Raw genomic sequence first — 23034 nt, 5'->3', positions numbered from 1 at the left:
AAGAGCCAAGAAGAAAAACATAAAGTAGGGAAGGAAGATAGAGAGTAAGGCAGTGGAAGAAGGAAGATGGTATTTTACAAAGTGAAGAAAACAAAGTCCTCTCTGATAAGGCAACTTCAGAAATAGGCGAGGAAGAAAGCTGTATAGATACGTGAGGGAAGACCATACAAGGAGGGCCAGTGCAAAGGCCCTGAGGTAGATGTAAGCCTGCTCAAAGAAGAATGAGAACCAACAGGCTAGAGAAAAGTGAACAGGAGGGAAAATGGACTCTGATGGCGGGGGAAAGATTGCAGGGGCCAGATCACACAGAGCTCTGACTCCTCAGAGAGAAAAGAGACCAGTTAGGAGGCTACTGTAAAAATTGGACCAGTGTGGTCACAATGAAGGCTGTTAAGAACTGGTCAGATTCCACATGTATTTGGAAGGTCAAATCATAAAAAGAAACCTCAGTGTAGAGAACTAAATTATCTAAACACAAAACGTCATTAGACGGGTATCGTGCATTCTAAAGAGTGAAGTAGAAACTTAAGATGACTTACTTTACTGGTCAATGTATTTACTTCCCGTTCAGTTTTATGCAGTTTACTAATTAAAGTAGTGTTTTGTTCATTACTTGCTTGCAGTTCTTTCTCCAAGCGTTCAGCCTGTAGTTTAGCTGACTGTTTTTCAGCCTTTTATTAAAACAAAATATTTTAAAACTTGTTCATATTTTTTCACAATTATTTAAGACATAATAAGCACCATTTAAATACCTGCAATAATCATACTATCGAAACTTATTCAAAACCTCAACAATATTAAGATATACCTAAGTAACTAGAGTTTTCTCAGAGTAACTGGTAGAATTCAAATTAAAGATATCTCCAGGAAATATGCAACAAAGTTATCTGGACAAACAACTGTTGATACAGCCACCACCAAGGTAAACCCATACATTTCTTTCAGGAGACAGCATACATAACACCGTCAGTAGCTATCTGTTTACTGTTTTGTTTTGTTTGTTTGTTTGTTTTTTGGTGATATCATTTTTTTTTTCTAATTAGTAGCTTTTATTTTTTTAATTAAAACATTTTTAAGAAGTTCCCATCGTGGCTCAGTGGTTAATGAATCCGACTAGGAACCATGAGGTTGCGGGTTCCATCCCTGGCCTTGCTCAGTGGGTTAAGGATCCGGCGTTACCGTGAGCTGTGGTGTAGGTTGCAGACACGGCTTGGATCCCGAGTTGCTGTGGCTCCTGGTGTAGACCAGCAGCTACAGCTCCGATTGGACCCTTAGCCTGGGAAACTCCATATGCCATGGGAGTGGCCCAAGAAAAGGCAAAAAGACCAAAAAAAAAAAAAAAAAATTTTTTTTTTATTAAAATATGGTTGATTCATACTGTTCCCTACTTTTATTGTGGCCATAATTCAGACAAGCATTTGGGGGGGCTGCAAGTACACAGTAGATATGAAAAAGCAGATTACAAGGTAGAGGAGAGAGCTTATTTGTAATAGTAAGAAGTGAGAAATGAAAATCTAAAATCAATGGAGATTAGAAAAAAAACAAGAGACTATAAATTCAAAATCCTTAACTAATCTGGAACATCTGCAAGTACGGGCAAAGAAGTCAACAGCTCCTAACCTCATTGTGTAATAAAGCTGCTTAATGAAGTAAGTTGTCAAGAAATTTTCTGGTTGGTAATACTAACAGTACACTTTAATTAGGAAGGGAAAACGAAATGCTTTTTGAAAATATTTCTATTCAAAATAGTTAAAATGAAAACATTTTGCATTTAAAGGATAAGCTTTAGTTTTCTAAGATCTCATTTCCTATATATATTAAATATGATAAGGAATGTATTCAACAAATAATTCAGAAAACAACTATTTTCCTCAACTACAAAATGAGACTTTTTAGGCACAATGATAGCTCCCCGCACGCCCCCCCCCAAAATTCAGACAGAAGAAAAGCTAGCTCTCATGTGCTTATTTTTATTTCATCAGATAAATGATAAAATTAAATACTCCCTCTTTTGAAAACATCACAAATGAATCTCTGATCTTTTCTCAACATTCAACTTGTCCTGAAAATAATCACTCTAAATGACCTCAATGCAAAGTTTCACACTGAGATCCTAAACTAATTCAATCACAATCACCCCATTTATTCCATCACTGTGTAAATACATTAAGGATGGAAGAAGGGCAACATAAACAGTTCATTCTGAATTGCTTCTTGTCCAATGATACTGACAACTTTAGTTCAAGAAACCACTAAATACTGTCAGAAGCTTCATCTGAAAAATAAAAAGGTGATTTCTACTCTTCAAAACATATTAGTGTATGTACTTCTTATACCAGTTTGCTGTCTGGAAAAAAAATCACTATTTTTTATCATTAAAGTACAGCTGATTTATAATGTTGTATGGTAAAGTGGCTTAGCTGTATACATATATACACTCCTTGTTATTTTTATTATTTTTAGCCATGCCTGTGGCATGCAGAAGTTCCTAGGCCAGGGATCGAACCCACACTGCTGCAGTAACCAAAGCCACTGCAGTGACAATGTCAGATCCTTAACCTGCTGAGTCACAAGGGAACTCTTATACATTCTTTTTTTAAATATTCTTTTCCATTATGGTATAATCCCAGGAAATTGGATATAGTTTCCTCTGCTATACACCAGGCCCTCACTGTCTATCTATTCTAAATGTAATAGTTTCCATCTACTTCTCTCCCTCACTCTCCCCTTTGGAAACCACAAGCCTGTTCCTGCTTTGCAGATAAATTCATTTGTGCCATATTTTAGATTCCACATATATGTGATATAACATGGTATTTGTCTTTCTCTAACTTACTTCACTTAGTATGAGAATCTATAGTTGCATGCATGTTGCTGCAAATGGCATTCCTTCACGCTTTTTTTGTGGCTGAGTAGTATTCCATTGTGTATATGTACATCTTCTTAATCCATTCACCTGCTGATGACATTTAGGTTGTTTCCAAGTCTTGGCTATTGTGAATAATGCTGCAATGAACACTGGAGTGCATTGTTTTGTCCAGATATATGCCTAGGAGTGGGGCTGCTAGATCATATGGTAATTTTATTTTTCATTTTCTGGGGAACCTTCATACTGTTTTCCATAGTGGGTGCCCTAATTTACATTCCCATCAACTGTAGGAGGGTTCCCTTTTCTCTACACCCTCCCCAGCATTTGTTATTTGAAGACTTTTTGATAAAGGCTAATCTGACCAAAGTGAGGTGGTACCTCACTGCAGTTGTGATTTGCATTTCTCTAATAATTAGTGATTTAGCATCTTTTCATCAGCCATTGGCCATCCATATGTCTACTTAGGAGGAATGTCTATTTAGGTCTGCCCATTTTTTGATTGGGTTGTTTATTTTTGGCTGTTTGTATATTTTGGAGATTAAGCTCTGTCAGTCACATCATTTAGATATCTTATTCTGCAGGTTGTCTTTTCATTTTTTTAATGGCTTTCTTTGCTGTGCAAAACTTTGTAATTTTGATTAAGTCCCATTTGTTTATTTTTGTTTTTATTTCTGTTGCCTAAGAAACAGACCTAAGAAAACACTGGTACAATTTACGGCAAAGAATGTTTTCCCTATGCTCTCTTCTATGGGGTTTTATAGTGTCATGTCTTATGTTTAAATCTTTAAACCATTTTGAGTTTATTTTTGTACACGGTATGAAGGCTATGTTCTAATTTCATTGAAAAAGCGCTATTTTGGATTTAAATATTATATTTTAATTACAAACTAGGTGCACACTGATTTCCCTGCAGTTCAAATCATTTCGTAACTATGCTGAAAGAAACAAAACAAAAAATACTTTAGACTGTTCAAAATAAATAATTTTTTTAAACTACTAAACTAATATATTTGCTACATGTAGACACTAAGGACTAGGAGAAGAAAGCATATTTGAGGAGTTTCTGTTGTGGCTCAGTGGTAATGAACCGAACTAGTATCCATGGGAATGGGGGTTCGATCCCTGGCCCCACTCAGTGGGTTAAGGATTCAGCATTGCCGCAACTTTACAGCATAGGTCGCAGACTCAGCTTGGATCCTGAGTTGCTATGGCTGTGGCATAGGCTGGCAGCTGCAGGTCTGATTCAGTTCCAATCCTGGGAACGTCCATATGCCACAGGTGCAGCCCCAAAAAAGAAAAAAAAATTTTTTTTTTGAATAAAATGGTAAAGGGGTCCAGAATATGCTACTGTGGCATAAAAATTATTTTGAGCTGAAGGCTTTTGAGAATCAACGAACAGGAAAAAGTTTTTTCCTGAATTCCTCTTATCTGCCTAAAAGAAGAACCTTTAAAAAGAATGTAAGTGTTATAAATCCCCTCCTCAGGGGTTTAATAATGAGGAAAGATCAACTTCTATCACAGAAGATAAGAAATCAACACCAGGATAAGAAATCACCATGTAAACATCATCACAAAATTATCCTATCTCCCATCTATTTTTCTAAAGGCTCATTTGTATTTCCTAAAAGTCATCTGTTTTCCTGTAAGTATCCTTTCTCCCTTTCTCTTTTCTGTATTAAGATGGTATATGAGCCCCAAATTATAATTGCCTCTTTGAGTGACATTTTTCTGTGAACTCCTGTTTACGCACATGAATAAAAACCTGTCTTTTCCCTTGCAAATCTGCTGTTGTCGGTTTAATTCACTGACTCAAACACTGAACCTAAGAGGATGAAAGAAATTTTTTCCTCTCCAATAATGGAATCCTAAACTTTCACAGGAGAATGTCACTACTGGTACCAGCCTTGCTCTGCCAGCTCTTTTATTTCCCTAATGAATCAGAGAAATAATTCAGTAATGCTTATATGCATTAGCAGCCAAGCTGAATTTTGTTACCCTGGCAAGAAGCTGTCATAAGATACACAAGTATGATATTTCTGATTTTAAGATCTCGAATCCCAGTATAAGGAAATCACTAAAAAGAAACTGCTCTTTCTGGTTTGAGATGACTTTAGTCTGCAGAAACTCAAAAATTTTTTTGGATTTTGCATATTCTACTCTGTGGCACTTTAAGAGTTAAATCATTTCAGATAGGCAACAATGAATAAATAATCCCTCTGTAAATGTGGCAGCATAGCTAGCTATTGCTTACAAATCAACAGCTTTCTTCTTTACAAAAATTATCTATACTCTTGGGATTGAACAAATGCGTCAGCATTAGACTGGTGAGCATACATTTATACCCTAGAAATCAAAGGCTTGTCAATTGCATTTTCTGAAAAAAGTATGCCATACTCTACCGGGAGGCAATTAAAACCTTACCTCCAGGGATCTGACTGTAGCCTGCATCTCAGCCAACTGCCGCACCTGAATTCTTTGGACACTTTCTACCTGAGCACCAGAATTCTCTTTTTCAGCTCTTAATTCTGCTACTTCAGTCTCTAAACCTTTTAATTTTTGATGCAAATGGACTTTTTCTCGAATAAGTTGCTCCACTCGTTTGCTGTCTCTTGTTGGATCAGCACTAAACAGCTGGTTATGGAGTTCTTCATTATCTTTTTCCAGTCTTGCAACCTAGTAACAATATGAAAGAAAGCATACAACTTAAATTATCCAATTGTCAGCCAGGAACATGCTTTATAAGTCAGTAAATAAAAATTGTACAACATGAAAAAGAAAGCTAAGATGGTAAAATGAAGCACAAGGGAAAAATCCTACAGTGTTATCTTCTTCATTCTGCAATCAGCGTGACTCGAGCGGGAGGGCAAGGACCTTGTCCTTTTTTCCCTCCATCTCTCCATGGTGTCCAGCACGGGGTTTCATCAGCTGCTGACTGGAATTCAAAATTATACTTAATACAATCAAATAATAATTTAAAATATGTCAAGTACTTTAAAATCCATCAGAACATTATAGGGGGTTTATGCAAGATTACTATGCTGATTACTCCTAAGCTTTTCCTCATGTGACAGTAATTCTTGGGCTATAACTAATAAAATTATCTATTCCAAGGCCACTTAATTCACACGCAAAAGTTGCTTTCCCATTTAAGTAATTACAAAAGTGACTAAAGAGAATTTTTAAATGATAGCTTACAGTTTATTAAAGCCATAGTTGTGGCGACGGCCTCTGTCCTAAGTCTCAGATTCAAGAAAAACTGAAAATCATTACTCCAGGACATGCAGACAAGTCACCAGGAAACTCGTGGAGCAGAAACACAGTGGTCTTCGCATTCATGGCAACCATCGCTGCCGGATCCCATGGGCCTCCAAGTCAGGAGATTTCAAACTGCTTCCTAACCTCTGAGTCATTTCAGAGGCCCCTTCCTTCCAGGAAAGAGGGGGGGCACCTCATCAGGGTAAAACTCGTTCCTTCCCTCTCCCGATCTGGCCAACTATACCTATCCTCCGCTACCATCAACAACAAGCCTAGCAAACCTCGGATGCTAACCACAGCAGCACTTCTTTTTAGTATCTTTTTAGAGATGAGATTTCTTCAGATGATTCGACTTAAGGATTCAGTTGTTTATTTTATTTACTTTTTTAAAGGGCTAGAAATGACTGCTATAAGCACCATCAGGGATTGTTGTAGTCAGAATGAGCTTAGAAAGCTCACTCTAAGCCAAAAGGACTTAAAGTAATGCTCTGCAACTTGGGCAAAAGTGGCCCAAGAGACAACCGACTGCTCACCCTGCTAGAAATGAATCTAAAAAGTATGAGATCTCAACCCTAGAGCAGAACATTTTTCTAATCTGTAAAATGACAGGTTAGGCTGGAGGCCCTCTACAATCCTTTTCAATTTTAACACATAGTGATTCCAAATTTGTTTTAGACATGTTGAATTAAAGATATCAATGGGAAATATAGGTAGAGCTATCCTTAGCCGGTTAAATGTCATTTCTTTCCAGAAAGTAAAATTTATTTTAGAAGGCAGCTATGAAATTCAGGGTCAAGCCCTCAAAAACTCAGCTAATTAGTATCTCCCATTTTTTCTCCCATCCTTTACATAAACGTCACCCCCAAGGTTTGGTCCCTGACCACCTTTTTTCCCTCCATATTCTCTTTCCTTCAGCCAGCTGTGTAGCTTCATGCACACAGTTGGCAACAGTTACAATGAAGGCCTGGGCTGGAAGATTTCTCACTTTGGCATCAGTTAAAATGAAAGGCTAGGCTGGAAGATTTTTAAGATACTAGCTTCCTTAGCTTTTGCGTAAGGAAACTCACACACAGTTTTACTGCGCTATATCAGAAGGTGTGGTAGCTCATCAATGTGAAACTTAGGTTCAGACAATGATGCCCTTTATTGAGTACTTAATATGAATCAAGTGCTGAGCTAAGTGCTGCACATAATATCGCATTTAGGGAAAAAAAAGGGGGGGGGGCTCAAGGGTAATGAACCTGACTAGTATCCATGAGGATGTGGGTTCAATCCCTGGCCCCGCTCAGTGGATTAAGGATCCAGCATTGCCATGTGCTGTGATGTAGGTCACAGACCGGCTTAGATCTGGCACTGTTGTGCTGTGTTGTAGCCTGGCAGTTGCAGCTCCAATTTGACCCCTGGCCTAGGAACTTCCAAATGCCTCGGCTGCAGCACTAAATAAGACCAAAAAAGTCTACTTTCTCTTGTAGTCTTCATTTTACACACGGGATCAGACAGTTAATGTTCTTGACCAGCATGTTGCTTATGGTATCACTTTCTCCAGTAGTTTTAAGTAGTGATAGCTGCAGTGATAGATGAAGCTATAGACTGAGCTAGCTAGTACGAAATTCAGGATCAGACCCCTTGTTTATAATCCCTAAATGAGAGTTCACTATCAAATCACTCCTACCAAAACTGGTGATCATGGCCTTCCAGCTTCCCTATTCATTTAGTCATTTATGCAACAAATATTTATTGAGTACTTAACTATGTAGCTAGCACTGTTTTAGGTATTAAGGATACATTAGAGAATCTGGTGGAGAAGCAAATACAGTCCTCCCTCCATATTCACCAGGATTGGTTCCAGGATCCACCACAGATACCAAAACCCACAGATGCTCAGATCAGCCCTCTGTAAACTGGGCTCTGCATTCACAGCCCCCAATTCGACCAACCGTAGATCATGTGCAGTTGGCCCTTGAACAGCACAGGTTTGAACCGAGTGGGTCTATACCACATGTGATATGGTATGTGTATTTACTTTCAGAAATCCAGGTATAAGTGGACCCAAACAGTCCAAACCTGTGTTGCCCAAGGGTCAAGTGTAATCATCAAACTCCTGCTATGGGGAGTTCATATTCAACCACTGCTATAACCCCACTCTTCTCCTGTCACCTGGGTACAGATCTTGGACACAGCCTCAGCTCTCTCCTTTTCCTCCACTCTCAACCAGATTCACGTCATCTTCCTTGATATCCTTATATTTGTCATGTTCTCAAACCTTTCTCTAAATTTTCAAAAAGCTTTGTCTGAACTTCTCTAACATTTATCCAAATCTGCCTATATTACAGTTACCTCTAAATTTACTTTATTCTCCTCTTGAACATAAACATGACAGGAAAGATGACGTATTATCCAATTTTACTTTTAAAAAAACTGAAGAAAAAGAAAACTGAACAAAAACAGATCAGCAACTAGAAATAACGTGGTAATCTTCTTTTCAAAGGATGGTAGCACCACTCTCATTCCCCAGGACACACACAAGGATAACTGCTCCATCCACCTTTGTTTTCATTACCTTTATGACACAGCAGAGAAATGGTTAAGACCACAGGCTCTGGAATCAAACGGTCTGAGCTCTGTTTTGTTTTCTCCTTTCTGTATTTTAAAGACACTGTTCTACTGTCTTCGGGTTTATATTATTTCCAAAAGGAAGTCTGCTGTCATTCTTATCTTTGTTTTTCTGTACAAAATCTTTTTTCCTCTGGTTATTTTTTTAATTCAACATTTAATTTCATTTATTTATTTTTGTCTTTTTAGGGCCACATGCACGGCATACAGAAGTTCCCAGGCTAAGGGGTCAAATCAGAGCTATAGCTGCCAGCCTGCATCACAGCCAAGCAACTCCCAATCCGAGCCACATCTGTGACCTACACCACAACTTGCAGCAATGCTGTCGTGCAAGGATCCTTAACACACTGAGCTCAACGTTTTTATTTTTAGACAGTGGTAGGTGCTCAGACAGTTATTAGGAATGATACAGAGAGATCCCATGTACTTTTACCCTGTTTCCCCCAAAGGTAACATCCCTTCTCTTCCATTTCCTGAGAGACATGGTACGGAATTGGTGCTCATACTTTAAACACTTCAGAGAATTCTCCAGTGAAATTCTTCTGGGGAGTTTTCCCCAAATCTCTCCATAAAACAGTTCTTTGTTCCACTCATTTTCTCTATTGTTTTTGTTTACAGTTTCATTAATTTTTGCTCTTATGTCCTTCCCTCTGCTTGCTTTGGGTTTATTTTGATCCTTTTTCTAGGTAATTAAGGTAGGAGCTTAGGTTATTGATTCAACATTTTTCCTCTTTTATAATAAATGTATTTAGTGCTATACATTTTCCTCTCAGCAATGCTTTAGCTGGTCTCAAATATTTTAATGTCACACTTTATCATTAAGATTAATTTTTTAAATTCATTGTTTTCACTGAAATTTCCTCTTTTTACACATGAATTATTTGAAGTGTGTCAGTTAACTTCCAGATATTTAAAGATTTCCTGTTACTTTTCTATTAATTTCTAGTTTGATTTGATAGTGGCTAGAGAATTCACTCTGCATAATTTCAATTTTTATAAATTTGCTGAAGTTTATATTATGGCCCAGGATATAGTCTGTTTTGGTATATGTTCAGTGGGCACTTGAAAAGAATGTATTTAGGTACTCTTGTTGGGTAGAGTGTTCTATAAATGAGAATTAGATTCTGTTGGTTGATGGTACCATAGAGTTCCGTATCTTTCCTGATTTTCTAGTTGCTCTATCAATTGCTGAGACAGGGGTGTGAAGTCCCCAAGAATAATTTAGATTTGCCTATTTCCCCTTTTAGGTCTATCAGTATTTGCTTCATATATTTTGCAGCTCTGGTTCAAACACACTTAGAATTCCTCTTCTTGATAGACTGATGTTTTTGTCATATAATCTTTATTTGTTATTGTTATTGGCTCTAAAGTCTACTTTATGTGATATTAATATAGCCACATCTGGTTTTTTTTGTTTGTTTGTTTTCTACCATACCTGCAGGATGCAGAAGTTCTTAGGCCAACATCGTACCTGCACCACAGCAGTGAAAATGCCAGATCCTTAACCTGCTGCACCACCAAGAAACTCTGCACTCCTAATTTTTAATTAATGCTTATATGATGTATCTTTTTCTATTGTTCTCCTTACCAATTACTTAGATTGTTATACTTGAAGTTTCTGGTAGACAGTGTATATATAGTTAGGTCTTCTGTTTTATTTTTATTTTATTTTATTTTATTTTTTTGTCTTTTTTTTTTGCTATTTCTTGGGCCGCTCCCACGGCATATGGAGGTTCCCAGGCTAGGGGTCTAATCGGAGCTGTAGCTGCCAGCCTACGCCAGAGCCACAGCAACGCAGAATCCGAGCCGCGTCTGCGACCTACACCACAGCTCACGGCAATGCCGGAAACTTGACCCACTGAGCAAGGGCAGGGATCGAACCCGCAACCTCATGGTTCCCAGTCGGATTCGTTAACCACTGCGCCACGACGGGAACTCCAGGTCTTCTGTTTTAAAGTCAACTCTGTAAATCCTCATCTCTTAATTGGTATATTTAGACTATTTATTACAGCTATTAATTATATTATGGCTTAAGTTTCTCTTTTTTTCTACTTATTAGTTTTTCAAAGTTTCTGTTTTCTTTTTCCTGCCTTCTTGTAGTTTTACAGGATTCCTTTTTGATTCCTTTTTGATTTTGATTTCCCTTTTGATTCTATCATGTTTTGAGTACATCTCTTTCTGGACAGCTCTCATAGTTGTTGCTCTGAATATTACATTGTAATACATAACTTGTCATAGTCTACTGGACTCATCTAACCATTCAAGTGATGTGCAGAAGCTTTATTTCCATTTACATACTTCTCTTATTTATAACTGTCTTGAGTTATTTCCTCTAAACACATTTAAAACCACATCTGACAGTGTTATAATTTTTATTTCAATCATCAAACAAAATTTAGAAAATTAATTCAGGAAAAGAAGGTCTATATGCTTACTGTATTCTTTTATTCTTCTTGATGTTTTAAAATTCCTTCTTTTATTGTTTCCTGTTTTGAGAATTTCCCTTAGACTTGATTTTGAATAAGTCTACTGGCAAGGGATTCTCTTAGTTTTCCTTTTTCCTAAGAATATCTTGATTTACCCTTCATTCCTGAAAAATATTTTTGTTGCATCTAGAATTATGAACCAACACATCTTTTCCTTCAGTACTTGAAAATTCTGTGTCACTTCCTTCTGGCCTCTATAGTTTCTGATGAGAAGTAGTGTAGAATTGTTTTCCCTCTATAAGTAAGGTATCGTTTTTTCTCTTGCTGCTTTCAAGATTTGCTTTTCCTATAGTTTTTATGTTTTATTATAATGTCTCTTATTATGGATTTCTTTGGTTTTATCCTATTTAATCTTCACACAGATTCCTGAATCTGTATATCATGCCTACCAAATTCGAGGATTTTTCAGCCCGGATTTCTTCAAGTACTTTTTAGCACTACTTTATCTTTTCCTTTCAAGGACGAGAATCTTACTTCTAAGATTCTTCTAAGTCCAACAGGTTACCTGAGGCACTCTCTGTTCATTTCTTTTTTTAATCTAGTTTCTGCAGTTTGTTCACTTCGAGTAATTTCTAATGTTCTGCCTTTAAGTTCACTGATTCTTTCTTCTGTCCCTTCCATTCTGCTGTTGAGCCCAGTCAAAATGTCAAGACATTTGTATTGTTTTCTTGGTTCTATTTTTCAGTTCTAAAATTTCCATTTGATTTTTCTTCATATTTTCTGTATCTTTGGTGAGACTCTATTTTTTCATTTGTTGCAAGCATGTTTATAATTTAAGAATTTTTACTAAGGCCATTCTAAAATTTTGTCAGATAATTCTAACATCTCTATCATCTCAACGTTGGCAAGCTACTATCTTCGTTCATTGAATTTGAGATCTCCCAGGTTCTCAATGTAAGTGATTTTTGATTGAAATTTAGACTTTTTAGGTATGTGTTATGAGACTGTGGATGTTAAAATTTCTGTTTTAGGGATTTCCTGTCGTGGTGCAATGGAAACAAATCTGACTAGGAACCATGAGGTTGCAGATTCGATCCCTGGCCTCACTCAGTGGGTTAAAGATCTGGTGCTGCTGTGAGCTATGGTGTAGGTTGCAGATGCAGCTTGGATCCTGTGTTGCTGTGGCTGTGGCATAAGCCAGCAGCTGTAGCTCCAATTTGACCCTTAGCTTGGGAACCCCCATATGCTGCAGGTGTGGCCCTAAAAAGCAAAAAGAAAAAAAAAAAATAGTTTCTGTTCTATTTAGCAGGCTTTCTATGAGATCACTCTGACAGGGTAAGTAATAAGGTGTTACTATCCCATTACTGCCAGGTATAGGTGGTGATGCAGATTCTCCAATTTACCTCTATGATACCCATGGTGTGGGAGGTCCCTCATAACACCCATGCTGGGTAGAAGTGAGAGTTCCAGCTCACCACTAGGCCCACTGGTGCCTCCCCAGATGATAGGTGTAAGAGTGATTTATTACTGCTCCCCATGTGTCCTCCACTGACACTACATGGCTATGCAGTGGCAAAAATCCTGATTCTATACTAGACCTTCCCTGACACAAGCCAAGAAGGCAAAGAGTGGGGCACCTCATTACTGCCAGTTGAGGGTAGAAACCTAGGCTCCTAATATCATCTCCATTGCCACCTTGGCAAGGGAAGAGGAGAGTCCTTGTTATTGTCAAGTGTGAATGTAAGTCGTGGCTCCCTGCCTGGCCTTCTCTGCTATCATCTTGGTTGTGAGTTAGGGTTCCTCATTACATCCTGGGAAGGTGGAAGTCTAGGTGCACCACTGGCCTTTGCTGGTATGGGTAGATACAGGGTCAGTTTTTAATTGTGGTATTTGGCTGCAGTAGAACTGTTATTATCTAAATTATGTAGGCTACTCTGCTGCTCTTTTCCTAATGGTTGCCTGGAGACAACAGGTCTGTGCTAGGAATTCTTACTGCCTAGGTCAAGTTGCTGGTTTCTCAGCATCAATACTGGGCCATTGTAGGCAAAATGAAACCACTGCAAACATACTACAGTCAATCCTTGGGTCCCAAGGTCCTTAGCTGGTATGCCTTTCCTCTATCTTTCAGTGCCTCATGTTTGTTGGTATATATAAGATCCAGTGTTGTTTTGTGTTTTGTTTTTTTTAAGTTCCCTGTCCAAGGACTAAATCTGGGATAAAGCTGTGGCAACATGGATCATTTTAATCCACTGCACTGGGCTCGGGAATTGAGCCTGTGCCTCCACATTGGCCCGAGCTGCTGCAGTTGGATTCTTAACCCACTGCACCACAAAGGAAACTCCAGTAATTTGAATCTATGTGCCTTGGTATAATTTTCTGTGTATGTGGTAAGTGAGAGTCTTAGATCTGTGAGTTCATAGTTTTCATAAAATCTGAAAAATTTGGCCATTATTTCTTAAATATTTTATACTGTTCTTCCCTTCTTTTAGAATTCAATTATCCAGTGTTCTCTGCATATAGGCTCTATTCATATTTTCCCTATCTTTTTTCTCTCTGTATTTCATCTCAGTTTCTACTGCTGCACCTTCAATTTAGCTATTATTTTTTCTTCTGCAGGAATTAATCTACTTCAAATGTATTTTTATTTAGATTGTATTTGTCATCGCTATGCTCTTTTCTTAAAAATATGGAGTTCTTCTGTGGCACAGCAGGTTAAATATCTGGTGTTGTCACTCCAGTGGCTTGAGTTGCTGCTGTGGCATGGGTTCAATCCCTAGCCCAGGAACTTCCACATGCCACAAGCATGGCCAAACAGTAATGACAAAATTATGATTATTATTATTATTCTCATCTCTCTCATTTTGTTTGACCTTTCCCTAAACTTTTCAAGCACATGGAGTATATTTAAATGGTTTGAAGACTTTGTCTACTAAGTCTGTAATTTCTAGGTGTGTTTCCATCAATTGATCTTTTCATTCATTCTGAAATAGATTTTCCTGCTTCTCTGCATGCTAAGTCATTTTTTAAAAATAGTCTTTATATTTTAGAGTAGTTTTAGGTTTAGAGCAAAATTTAACACAAAGTACAGTTCCTATATCTCCCTGCCCTCATTTATGCACAGACTCCCCCAATATCAACATCTCATACCAAAACAGAACATTTGTTACAAGTGATGAAACTATACTGACATATCATTATGACCAAAAGTCTACAGTTTTACAGTTCACTCTCGGTATTGCATATCCTATGCATTTTGACAAATGTGTGCTGGCATGTATCCACCACTATAGTATCACAAACTAGTTTCACTGCCTTAAAAATCCTTTGTGTATCATCTACTCATCTTGCCCCTCTCCTCTAAGCCCTGGCAACCACCAAACTTTTTATCTTCATAGTTTGTCTTTTCCAAAATGTCCTATGTTGGAATCCTGCAGTATGTAACCTTTTCAGATTGGCTTCTTTCAGTTAATAATACATATTTAAGGTGCCTCCATATCTTTTCATGGTTTGATAGCTCACTCCTTTGTACAACAGGATAATATTCCATTGTCTGGATATATCATAGTTTATATAACTCTTCACCTACTGAAGAGCATCTTGGTTGCTTACAAATTTTTGCAATTAGGAATAAAGTTGCTAGCAATATTAGTGTGCAGGTTGTTGTGCAAACATAAGTTTTCAACTCTGAGGTAAATACCTGGGAATATGACTGCTGGGTCACATAATCAGATTATGTTTAGTTTTGTAAGAAATTGCCAAACTGACTTCTGAAGAGGCATTTCCACCAGCAGTGGTGAGGAGTCCTATTGTACTACCTCCTCATCAGCAATTGGTATTCCCAGTGTTTTGGATTTGACCATTCTAATCAGTATATAATGGTTATCACAATGTTGTTTTAATTTGCAATTCCCTAACGACTTAGGCTAAATACGTCTGCATATGCTCTTTTGTCATATACCTTCTCTTTGGTGAGATGTCTGTTAAGATCTTTGGGCCTATTTTAAAATCAAGTTGTTTTCTTACTGTTGAGTTTCATACACAGTTCCTTGTATATTTTGAAGAACAGTCCTTTATCATATGTATCTGTAGCAAATATTTTCTCCCAGTCTATGGCTTCTCCTCTCAATCTCTTAAGAATGTCTTTCAGAGCAGAAATTTTTTTATTTCAATGAAATCTAACTTAACAATTATTTCTTTCATGTATCACATCTTTGGTGCTCTATATAAGTTATTGCTAAACCCAAAGTCATCTAGCTTTTTTCCTCCACTATCTTCTAGGAGCTTGATAATTTTAAGTTTTATATTTAGGTCTATAAACCATTTTGTGTTAATTTTTGTGAAGGTGGTATGGTCTATGTCTAGCTCCATTTTTTTTTTTACATGTACATTTCTAGTTGTTTTAGCATTATTTATTGAACAGACCATTTTTCTCTATTCTGCCCTTTCTCCTCTGTCAAAGACCAGATGACTATATTTGTATGGGTTTATTTGTCAACTCTCTGGTCTATTCAGTTAATCTATTTGTCTGTTCTTTTGCCATTATCACACTGTCTTTACCATAGCTCTATAGTCTGTCCTTCAACTTTGTCCTTCTTCAATATTGTACTGACTACTCTGGATCTTTTGCCTCTTTCTATAAATGTTAGAATTAATTTGCTGATATTTAAAAAACTCGCTGGAGTTTTTATTGAGATTGTACTCAATCTATAGATCAAGGTGGAAGAACAGTCATCTTGACAACATCTTTCTCTCCATGAATATTAGAATATTACTCTATTTATTCCTCCCTGATTATGTTCATTAGATCTTCATATAGATCTTGCATGTATTTTTATAAATATTTCATTTGGGGATATGCTAATTAAATGATACTGCTTTTTATGAGACTGACACACTGTCTACTGTGCTATGGAGGCAACTTGATGCTGCTTTTTAATTTCAGAGTCTACTTTTTCATTACTGTCATATAAGAAAGTGACTGTCATCTGTATATTAACTTTGTATCCTGTGACTCTAAGAGCTGATTAGTTCCAGGAGTTTTTTAACTGATTGTTTCAGACTTTCTGCACAGTCATGTATTTGTAAACAAGGAGAGTTTTTCTTCTTCCTTCAAAACTTGTATGTCTTTTATTTCCTTTTCTTGCCTTAACTGTATTAGCTAAGACTTCAAGTACAATACTGAAAAGGACTGATAAGAGGGGACATCCTTGCCTTGTTCCCTATCTTAGTTTCTGGTTTCTCCACCAACTATGACATTAGGTGCAGGTTTTTATAGATTTTTTTTTTTAATCAAGCTGAGGTAGTTCCCCTCTATTCTTAGTTTGCTAAGAGTTTTTTTCACAAATGGGTGTTGGATTTTATTGAAAGCTTCTTCTGCATCTATTGCTATGATCACATGATTTTTTTTTCTTTGTCTAATTGATGTGATGAATTACATTAATTCATTTTCTAATGCTGAACCAGCCTTGAATGCCTGGAATAAATCCTTCTTGTTCATGGTGCATTCCTTTTATATATTGTTGATTTCAATTTGCTAATATTTTGTTGAGGATTCTTACATCTTTGTTCTGAGAGGGTCTGGTCTATAGTTTTCCTATAATGCCTTTGGATTAGGTATTGGGGTAATGCTCGCCTCATGGAACAAATTAAGAAAAAATTGCCTCTGATTCTATTTTCTGGAAGAAGTATAAAGACTTGATAACTTCTTCATTAAATGTTTAGCAGAACCCAGTCATTTTATCCTGGATGTTAAACACTGTGAATTTCATGGTTTTTTTCAGTGTGAGGTTCTTTTGTATTCCCTTATATACTTTTAAATCTTTTGTTCTGTTACGCAGTTAAGTTACTCAGAAACAGTTTGATATAGCCAGTATAATATTCAACAGAGAAAGCTGAATGCCTTTCTGCCAAAATCTAGAACAAGACAAAGATACCCTCTCTCACTTTTATTCAACATAATATTGGAAGTCTTAGCCACAGCAATCAGAAAAAAATAAATAAATAAATAAAAGATATCCAGACTGGAAGAGAAGAGGTAAAAGTGTCACTATATTCAGATGACTTGATACTACACGTAGAAAATCCTAAGGACTCTACACAAAAACTATTAAAACTAATAGACAAATTCAACAAGGTAAGAGGATACAAAGTTAACAATCAGAAATTGGTTGCATTTCTGCATACTAACAATGAAATATCAGAAAAGGACTACAAAAATACAATACCTTTTAAAACGACACACACACACACACAAAAAAAAAAATACCTAGTAATAAATGTGACCAAGGAGGTGAAAGACTTCTACGCTGAGAACTATAAGATATTCATAAAGAGAACTAAAGAGGATTCAAAGAAATGGAAAGATATCCCATGCTCCTGGATTGGAAGAACTTACTAACATTGTTAAAATAGCCCAAAGCAATCTACAGATTTAAAGTAATCCCTATCAAATTACCCATGACATTTTCCTCAGAACTAGAACAAATAATGCCAAAATTTATGTTACCATTAAAGACACAGAATTGCCAAAGCAATCTTGAGGAGGGGAAAAAAAAAAAAAACGAAGCAAGAGGCGTAACTCTTCCAGACTTCAGACAATATTACAAAGCTACAGTAATTAAGACAGTGTGACATCAAGACATATGGATCAACAGAACAGAATAGAGAGCCCAGAAATAAACCCAGGTATCTACAGCCCGTTAATCTTTAATAAAGGAAAGAAGAATATAAAATGGGGGGAAAAAAATCTCTTCAGCAAGTGGTAGTGGGAAAACTGGACAGCTGCATGTAAATCAAAGAAACTCTAACATACCCTCACTCTATGCACAAAAATAAACTCAAAATGGCTTAAAGACTTTATAAGACATGACACTATAAAACTCCTAGAAGAGAATACTGGCAAAACATTCTCTGATATAAACCATACAAATGTTTTCTTAGGTCAGTCTCCTAAGGCAATAGAAATAAAAACAAAAATAAATAAATGGGACCTAATCAAACTTACAAGCTTTTGCACAGACAGCAAAACCATAAAAAAATATATATATATGAGACGACAACTTATGGAATTGGAAGAAAACAGTTGCAAAGGATGCAACCAACAAGGCCTTAATCTCCCAAATATACAAACAACTCATACAACTCGACAACAACAACCAAAAGAACCCAATCAATTAAAAAATAGGCAGAAGACCTAAACAGACATTTCTCCCAAGAAGACATAAGGAAGACCACTAGGCACATGAAAAAATGCTTAACATCAATAATTATTTGAGAAATGTAAATCAAAACCACAATGAGGTACCAACTCACACTGGTCAGAATGGCCATCATTAATAAATCTACAAATAATGCTGGAGAGGGTATGGAGAAAAGGAAACACTCCTACTTTTGGTGAGAATGTAAATTAGTACAACCACTATGAAAAACAGTATGGAGGTTCCTCAGAAAGCTGAATATAGAAATACCAAAAAAAAAAGAAAAAGAAAAAGAAATACCTTATGATCCAGCAATTCCACTCATGGACATATATCTGGACAAAACTACAATTCAAAAAGATACACACACTGACATGTTCATAGCAACACTATTCACAACAGCCAAGATATGGAAACAACCTAAAAATGTCCATCAACAGATGAACAAGTTATGGAAGATATATAAATACACACACATATATACACACACACATTGGAATACTACTCAACCATAAAAAAAGAATGAAATAATGCCATTTACAACAACATGGATACAACTAGAGATTATCATAGAGTGAAGTATATCAAAAAGAGAAGGACAAACACATGATATCACTTATATGTAGAATCTAAAATACGGCACAAATGAACCTATTTACAAAGAGAAACAGACTCAGAGACATGGAGAACAGACTTGTGGCTGTCAAGGGAGAAGGGTGAAGAAGTGGGATGGACTGCGAATTTGGGGTATAGATGCAAACTGTTACATTTAGAATGGACAGACAATAAGGTCCTACTTGTACAGCACAGGGAACTATATCTAATCTCCTGGGATAGGCCATGATGGAGAATATTTTTTTTTTAAAATAGTATTTTAAAAAATATTCCTGGATCCCTTTGCTGTACAGAAGGAACTGGTACAACCTTGTAAATCAACTATACCTGAATTAAAAAAAAAAAAATTCAGAAGAAAAAAATCTATCATGAGGGACATGTGATTTCCTCGAGTGCTTTTTAGGAAAACACTAACAAAATGTCCCTCAAGTCTTTCCCTACAAACCAAAACAATAAAGAATATTCAGTTATGTCTTTTATCTGTAGAAGTGAAAGTATACGAGTATTGTGTGAATCCTTAATTAATGCAAGAAAATCCAATTATTTTTAGTACACCAAGCTAATATATTTTACAAGTTAAAACTGTAAAATTGAAAAATTGATGGATGGCAAGAGTAGGTTTTACTTTGAAGTTTTACTGCTGCTCATGATCCACATCATCTCACTAGTTTTTATTTTAATTGTATAGAAAAACTGGAATATAAAGATAAGTGAAGGAATGAAAGCAGATACCCAATTACCCACTGACTAATATTGCTCCTGCATAATCAACAGGCAAGTAGAAAAAAAGAGAACGTTGGTCTTATTAGAAAGTTGTATTTTTCCAGCCTTTACTAATCATGTCTTCTTACATAGCTGTTTATCTTCAGATTTCTAAGAATGTCATAAGACATTCCAAGTAAAAAACTCATGATGCCACTGGCACCTTAAAATTTTTAATGAATATCATTTGGTTTTTCATGGGTGAAAAAAATAGAACAGTCATCAGATTTCAGATGCAGGTTTCATTCCTTAAAATAAAAAAACTAAGAAACTAGAGAATACCAATAATTATTACAGATAAACATCAACATAAGATTTTAAAAGCAAAATGTAAAATAAAGCACCACTATCTTGAACCTCAGTAGTTACTCTTCAATATTACTAAATCTACATTTTAAGCTAGACATCTTTAATGAATCGTTTTTTCCACAGGAAAATTTCTATATTCAGTTCCTAAAGGAACTATATCTATCTAGCCTATCATAACTACAGATTCAAAAATCATTCATAATCATACATAATGTAGACTGACTGATCTTTCTACAAAATTACAACGGTAATATGGCCCCCAACAAGCATGGCAACTTCAAATCATTGGTAATTTCAAACTTAAAAGTCTGGGCTGGGAGTTGGGATACCTGAGTTCTCTTGTTAGCTTAGCTGCTGAGTTTCTGTGAGACTTTGGGCAAGTCACTTATTTTGTACTTCAGTGTCTCCAATTTAAACTAGAGAACATAAGACAGTCCTGCCCCATCTCACTGACCATTATAACAGAAGTGAGATCATATGTATAAAAATCATTTAAAGGCATAAATAATTTTTAAATAAAAAGGCTATTATAAATATTTACACTTTTCTGGCACTGTATCTTTAATGGACTCAGATGATCCAAAATTCATTCACCTTCTTACATTTCAAACAATCATGGAACAATGTGCTCATGGGTAAGAAGATATCACTCTGTTCCAATTAGTATTTGGTAAAGGAAAGAGAGTATATTTTAGCTTAGTTCCAAATAAAGATAATGCAGTAAATATATAACAAAGGTGTGTTTGTACACAAGTGCTTCACATAAGTACAGATACCTGGCTACTTTTTATAAATTCAACTAGCATTAGGCTTCTTATTTAAATACAGCAGGATAAAACTAGTATTTCCCTTGTTCCATCCTGAAAAAAATCATCTAAAAGCAACATGAAGAATAAGAACGACACAGCTGGGTTTTGGCAAAAACAGGAAACAAACCACAAAATGAGTAGAGAGGCTGTCAAACTCGACAAATAGAGAATAAGGGTATAGGCTGAGGGTATCAAAGAGAGAACGGTGCTGTTGCAGATGTCAGAAAGAACAAAGTGACGGTGATGGGAACATCCTGAAGTATAAATTTCTTGTTTCTATCAGTGGCAACAAGGTGCACAGGCTGACACCAAGAGCTCTCCTGAATATGGTCTGACTCTAAGGTGTAGAAGGGGACAGTGCTAAATAAGAAATCACACAGACAAACTATTTATTTGCAAAGAGAAGTCTGTCTCTGTGGCTAACAGAGAAGAGAGACTTTATCTGACTGGGACAAAATAAAAAAGGGAAGGATAAGAAAATCTAACAGCTAAAAAGGAATGTTCACAAGAAAAAAGTCATGTCCAGATAAAAAGCATGACAAATACATGACCATTAATTTAGACAACTTAATTACGCAACCAACTCTAAGTTGGAATTCACAAAAAAAAAGTCATACAATTTTATTGACTAGAAGGATAATGACTAAACTAGTATAATCAACTTACCTCTGATTGATATTTTATTTTTTCTTCTTCTAAAACACGTGCAAATTTTTCTTTCTGGTGTTCAAATTCTGATTTGAGAAATGTATGTTCATAGCGAAGCTTATTATATTCAGCTCGATACTTTTCCACTTCCTAGATTAAAAGAAGATTGTAATTTATCACAAATTTATAAATTAAAATTGTACTCACTCCAAAAATCAAATCAATTTAAAATTTTTCAAAAATTATATGAGAGCCATTCTAAAAGTAAAAAATAAGATTAACGGAAGTATAAACAAATTTTAGAAAAGTTCTCATGACAAGGACGTTACAGAGTTAGCATACCCCGAGAAGGTATCAGCAATGCAAATTACAATTACTCTTATTTCCTCACCGATTCTCGTAATAATAAAAATGTATATCATGCCAAAAGTTCTGACCTCTAGATTTAGTAAAAGTTGTAGCACACTTTTCAAAATATAGTTAGATTTTAAAAATTAATTCTTTAATAAAATATAAAATACCCCCCTAAAAGTCAGGATGAATTCCAAGTAGGTAACAGATTACTTGAATATTCAGTACGGTAACTTAAGGTTCAATCAAATATTACAATGACAGTCCAATGCACACCAGTCTGAAGAATATAAGTAGCATCAATTCTTCTGACTCACCAGGAACACGTGCAATTCCTATGCTTCAATGCTGCTTCCTAGCACTACAAAAGTTTCTTGCATTCTGAATCTCTATAGGCAACAGAGCAGGAAGATGTAACACTATTTCAACATGCACATGGAAATTAATAAAGGAAAGCATGTCTCCTAAAATATTCAGCTCACTGTAAATATTCAGTTAAAAGATGTCGCTTTTTAAATCAGTTTACAAACCAAGAAAGTGGGTTTTGTAATCTTACTAGAGACAAACTTTTTTTTTTTTTTTGAAAAACATGCTTTTACTTAACTTGATCATCCACCTTAGGCTTGAGTGATTTTTTAATTCCACAAAATTAAATCTACTCCTAAACCATAATGCTTTGGTTATCCACCAGGAGGATATTCAAAAGATGACTTTATCAAGCCAGTAAGGCATTTATAAAGAGGATTCTACAACAATTTATTGCAATTGACAGTATCCCTAGACTACGGCTTCTAAAGAGGCCCATTTTAAAGGGGACAATATTCATTTGTGTGTATAAGGCCCATATATTTATTAAATAAGGTAACATATACAAAATATCTAGCAAAATATGTAACATACTTTATGTGTCTTTTCCTGTTCCCTTTATTAAACAGAGTGACATACCAACATTTCATAGGAGGAGACTGATCTCAATCTGAAGAAAAATTAACAAATTTGTACTTTTCTGAGGTTGCATGAAATTCATTCTTTCATTCAACAAATATTAACTGAGCACTTGTATGCTAGGAAGTTTCTGGAACTTGGAATATAACAGTGAACAAAACAGACATAGGGTCCTCTTCTCATGCAATTTACATTCCAGAAGTGGTAAAAGAGAATTAAAAATAAGCAAAAGAAAT

The 23034-nt window shown here is 36.0% G+C and overlaps 1 protein-coding gene across 7 annotated transcripts in view; it reads right to left on the bottom strand.

Moving 5' to 3' along the window:
• Nucleotides 1-23034, bottom strand: part of CEP83 (centrosomal protein 83) — a 138724-nt gene that overhangs the window by 55541 nt on the left and 60149 nt on the right. For all 7 annotated transcript variants that reach the window (XR_014804352.1, XR_014804353.1, XR_014804355.1 and 4 more), the window contains 3 exons: nucleotides 21521-21652; nucleotides 5291-5542; nucleotides 540-671 (listed from right to left, as the gene is read on the bottom strand). Coding sequence is in view for 2 of the 7 variants with exons in the window: in XM_084957569.1 (XP_084813695.1) it covers nucleotides 540-671; nucleotides 5291-5542; nucleotides 21521-21652 (516 nt within the window). In the remaining 5 variants the exon portion in view is untranslated. The remainder of the gene's footprint in view (nucleotides 1-539; nucleotides 672-5290; nucleotides 5543-21520; nucleotides 21653-23034) is intronic.

Source organism: Sus scrofa, chromosome 5, assembly GCF_054392235.1.
Source record: "Sus scrofa isolate SSC_HxYL_T2T_F1_AM1 chromosome 5, Sscrofa_HxYL_maternal_Yorkshire_Landrace_v2.0, whole genome shotgun sequence".
Taxonomy (NCBI): domain Eukaryota; kingdom Metazoa; phylum Chordata; class Mammalia; order Artiodactyla; family Suidae; genus Sus; species Sus scrofa.
Note: the sequence above shows the minus strand (reverse complement) of the source record. Positions and strands in the feature narration are given on the sequence as shown.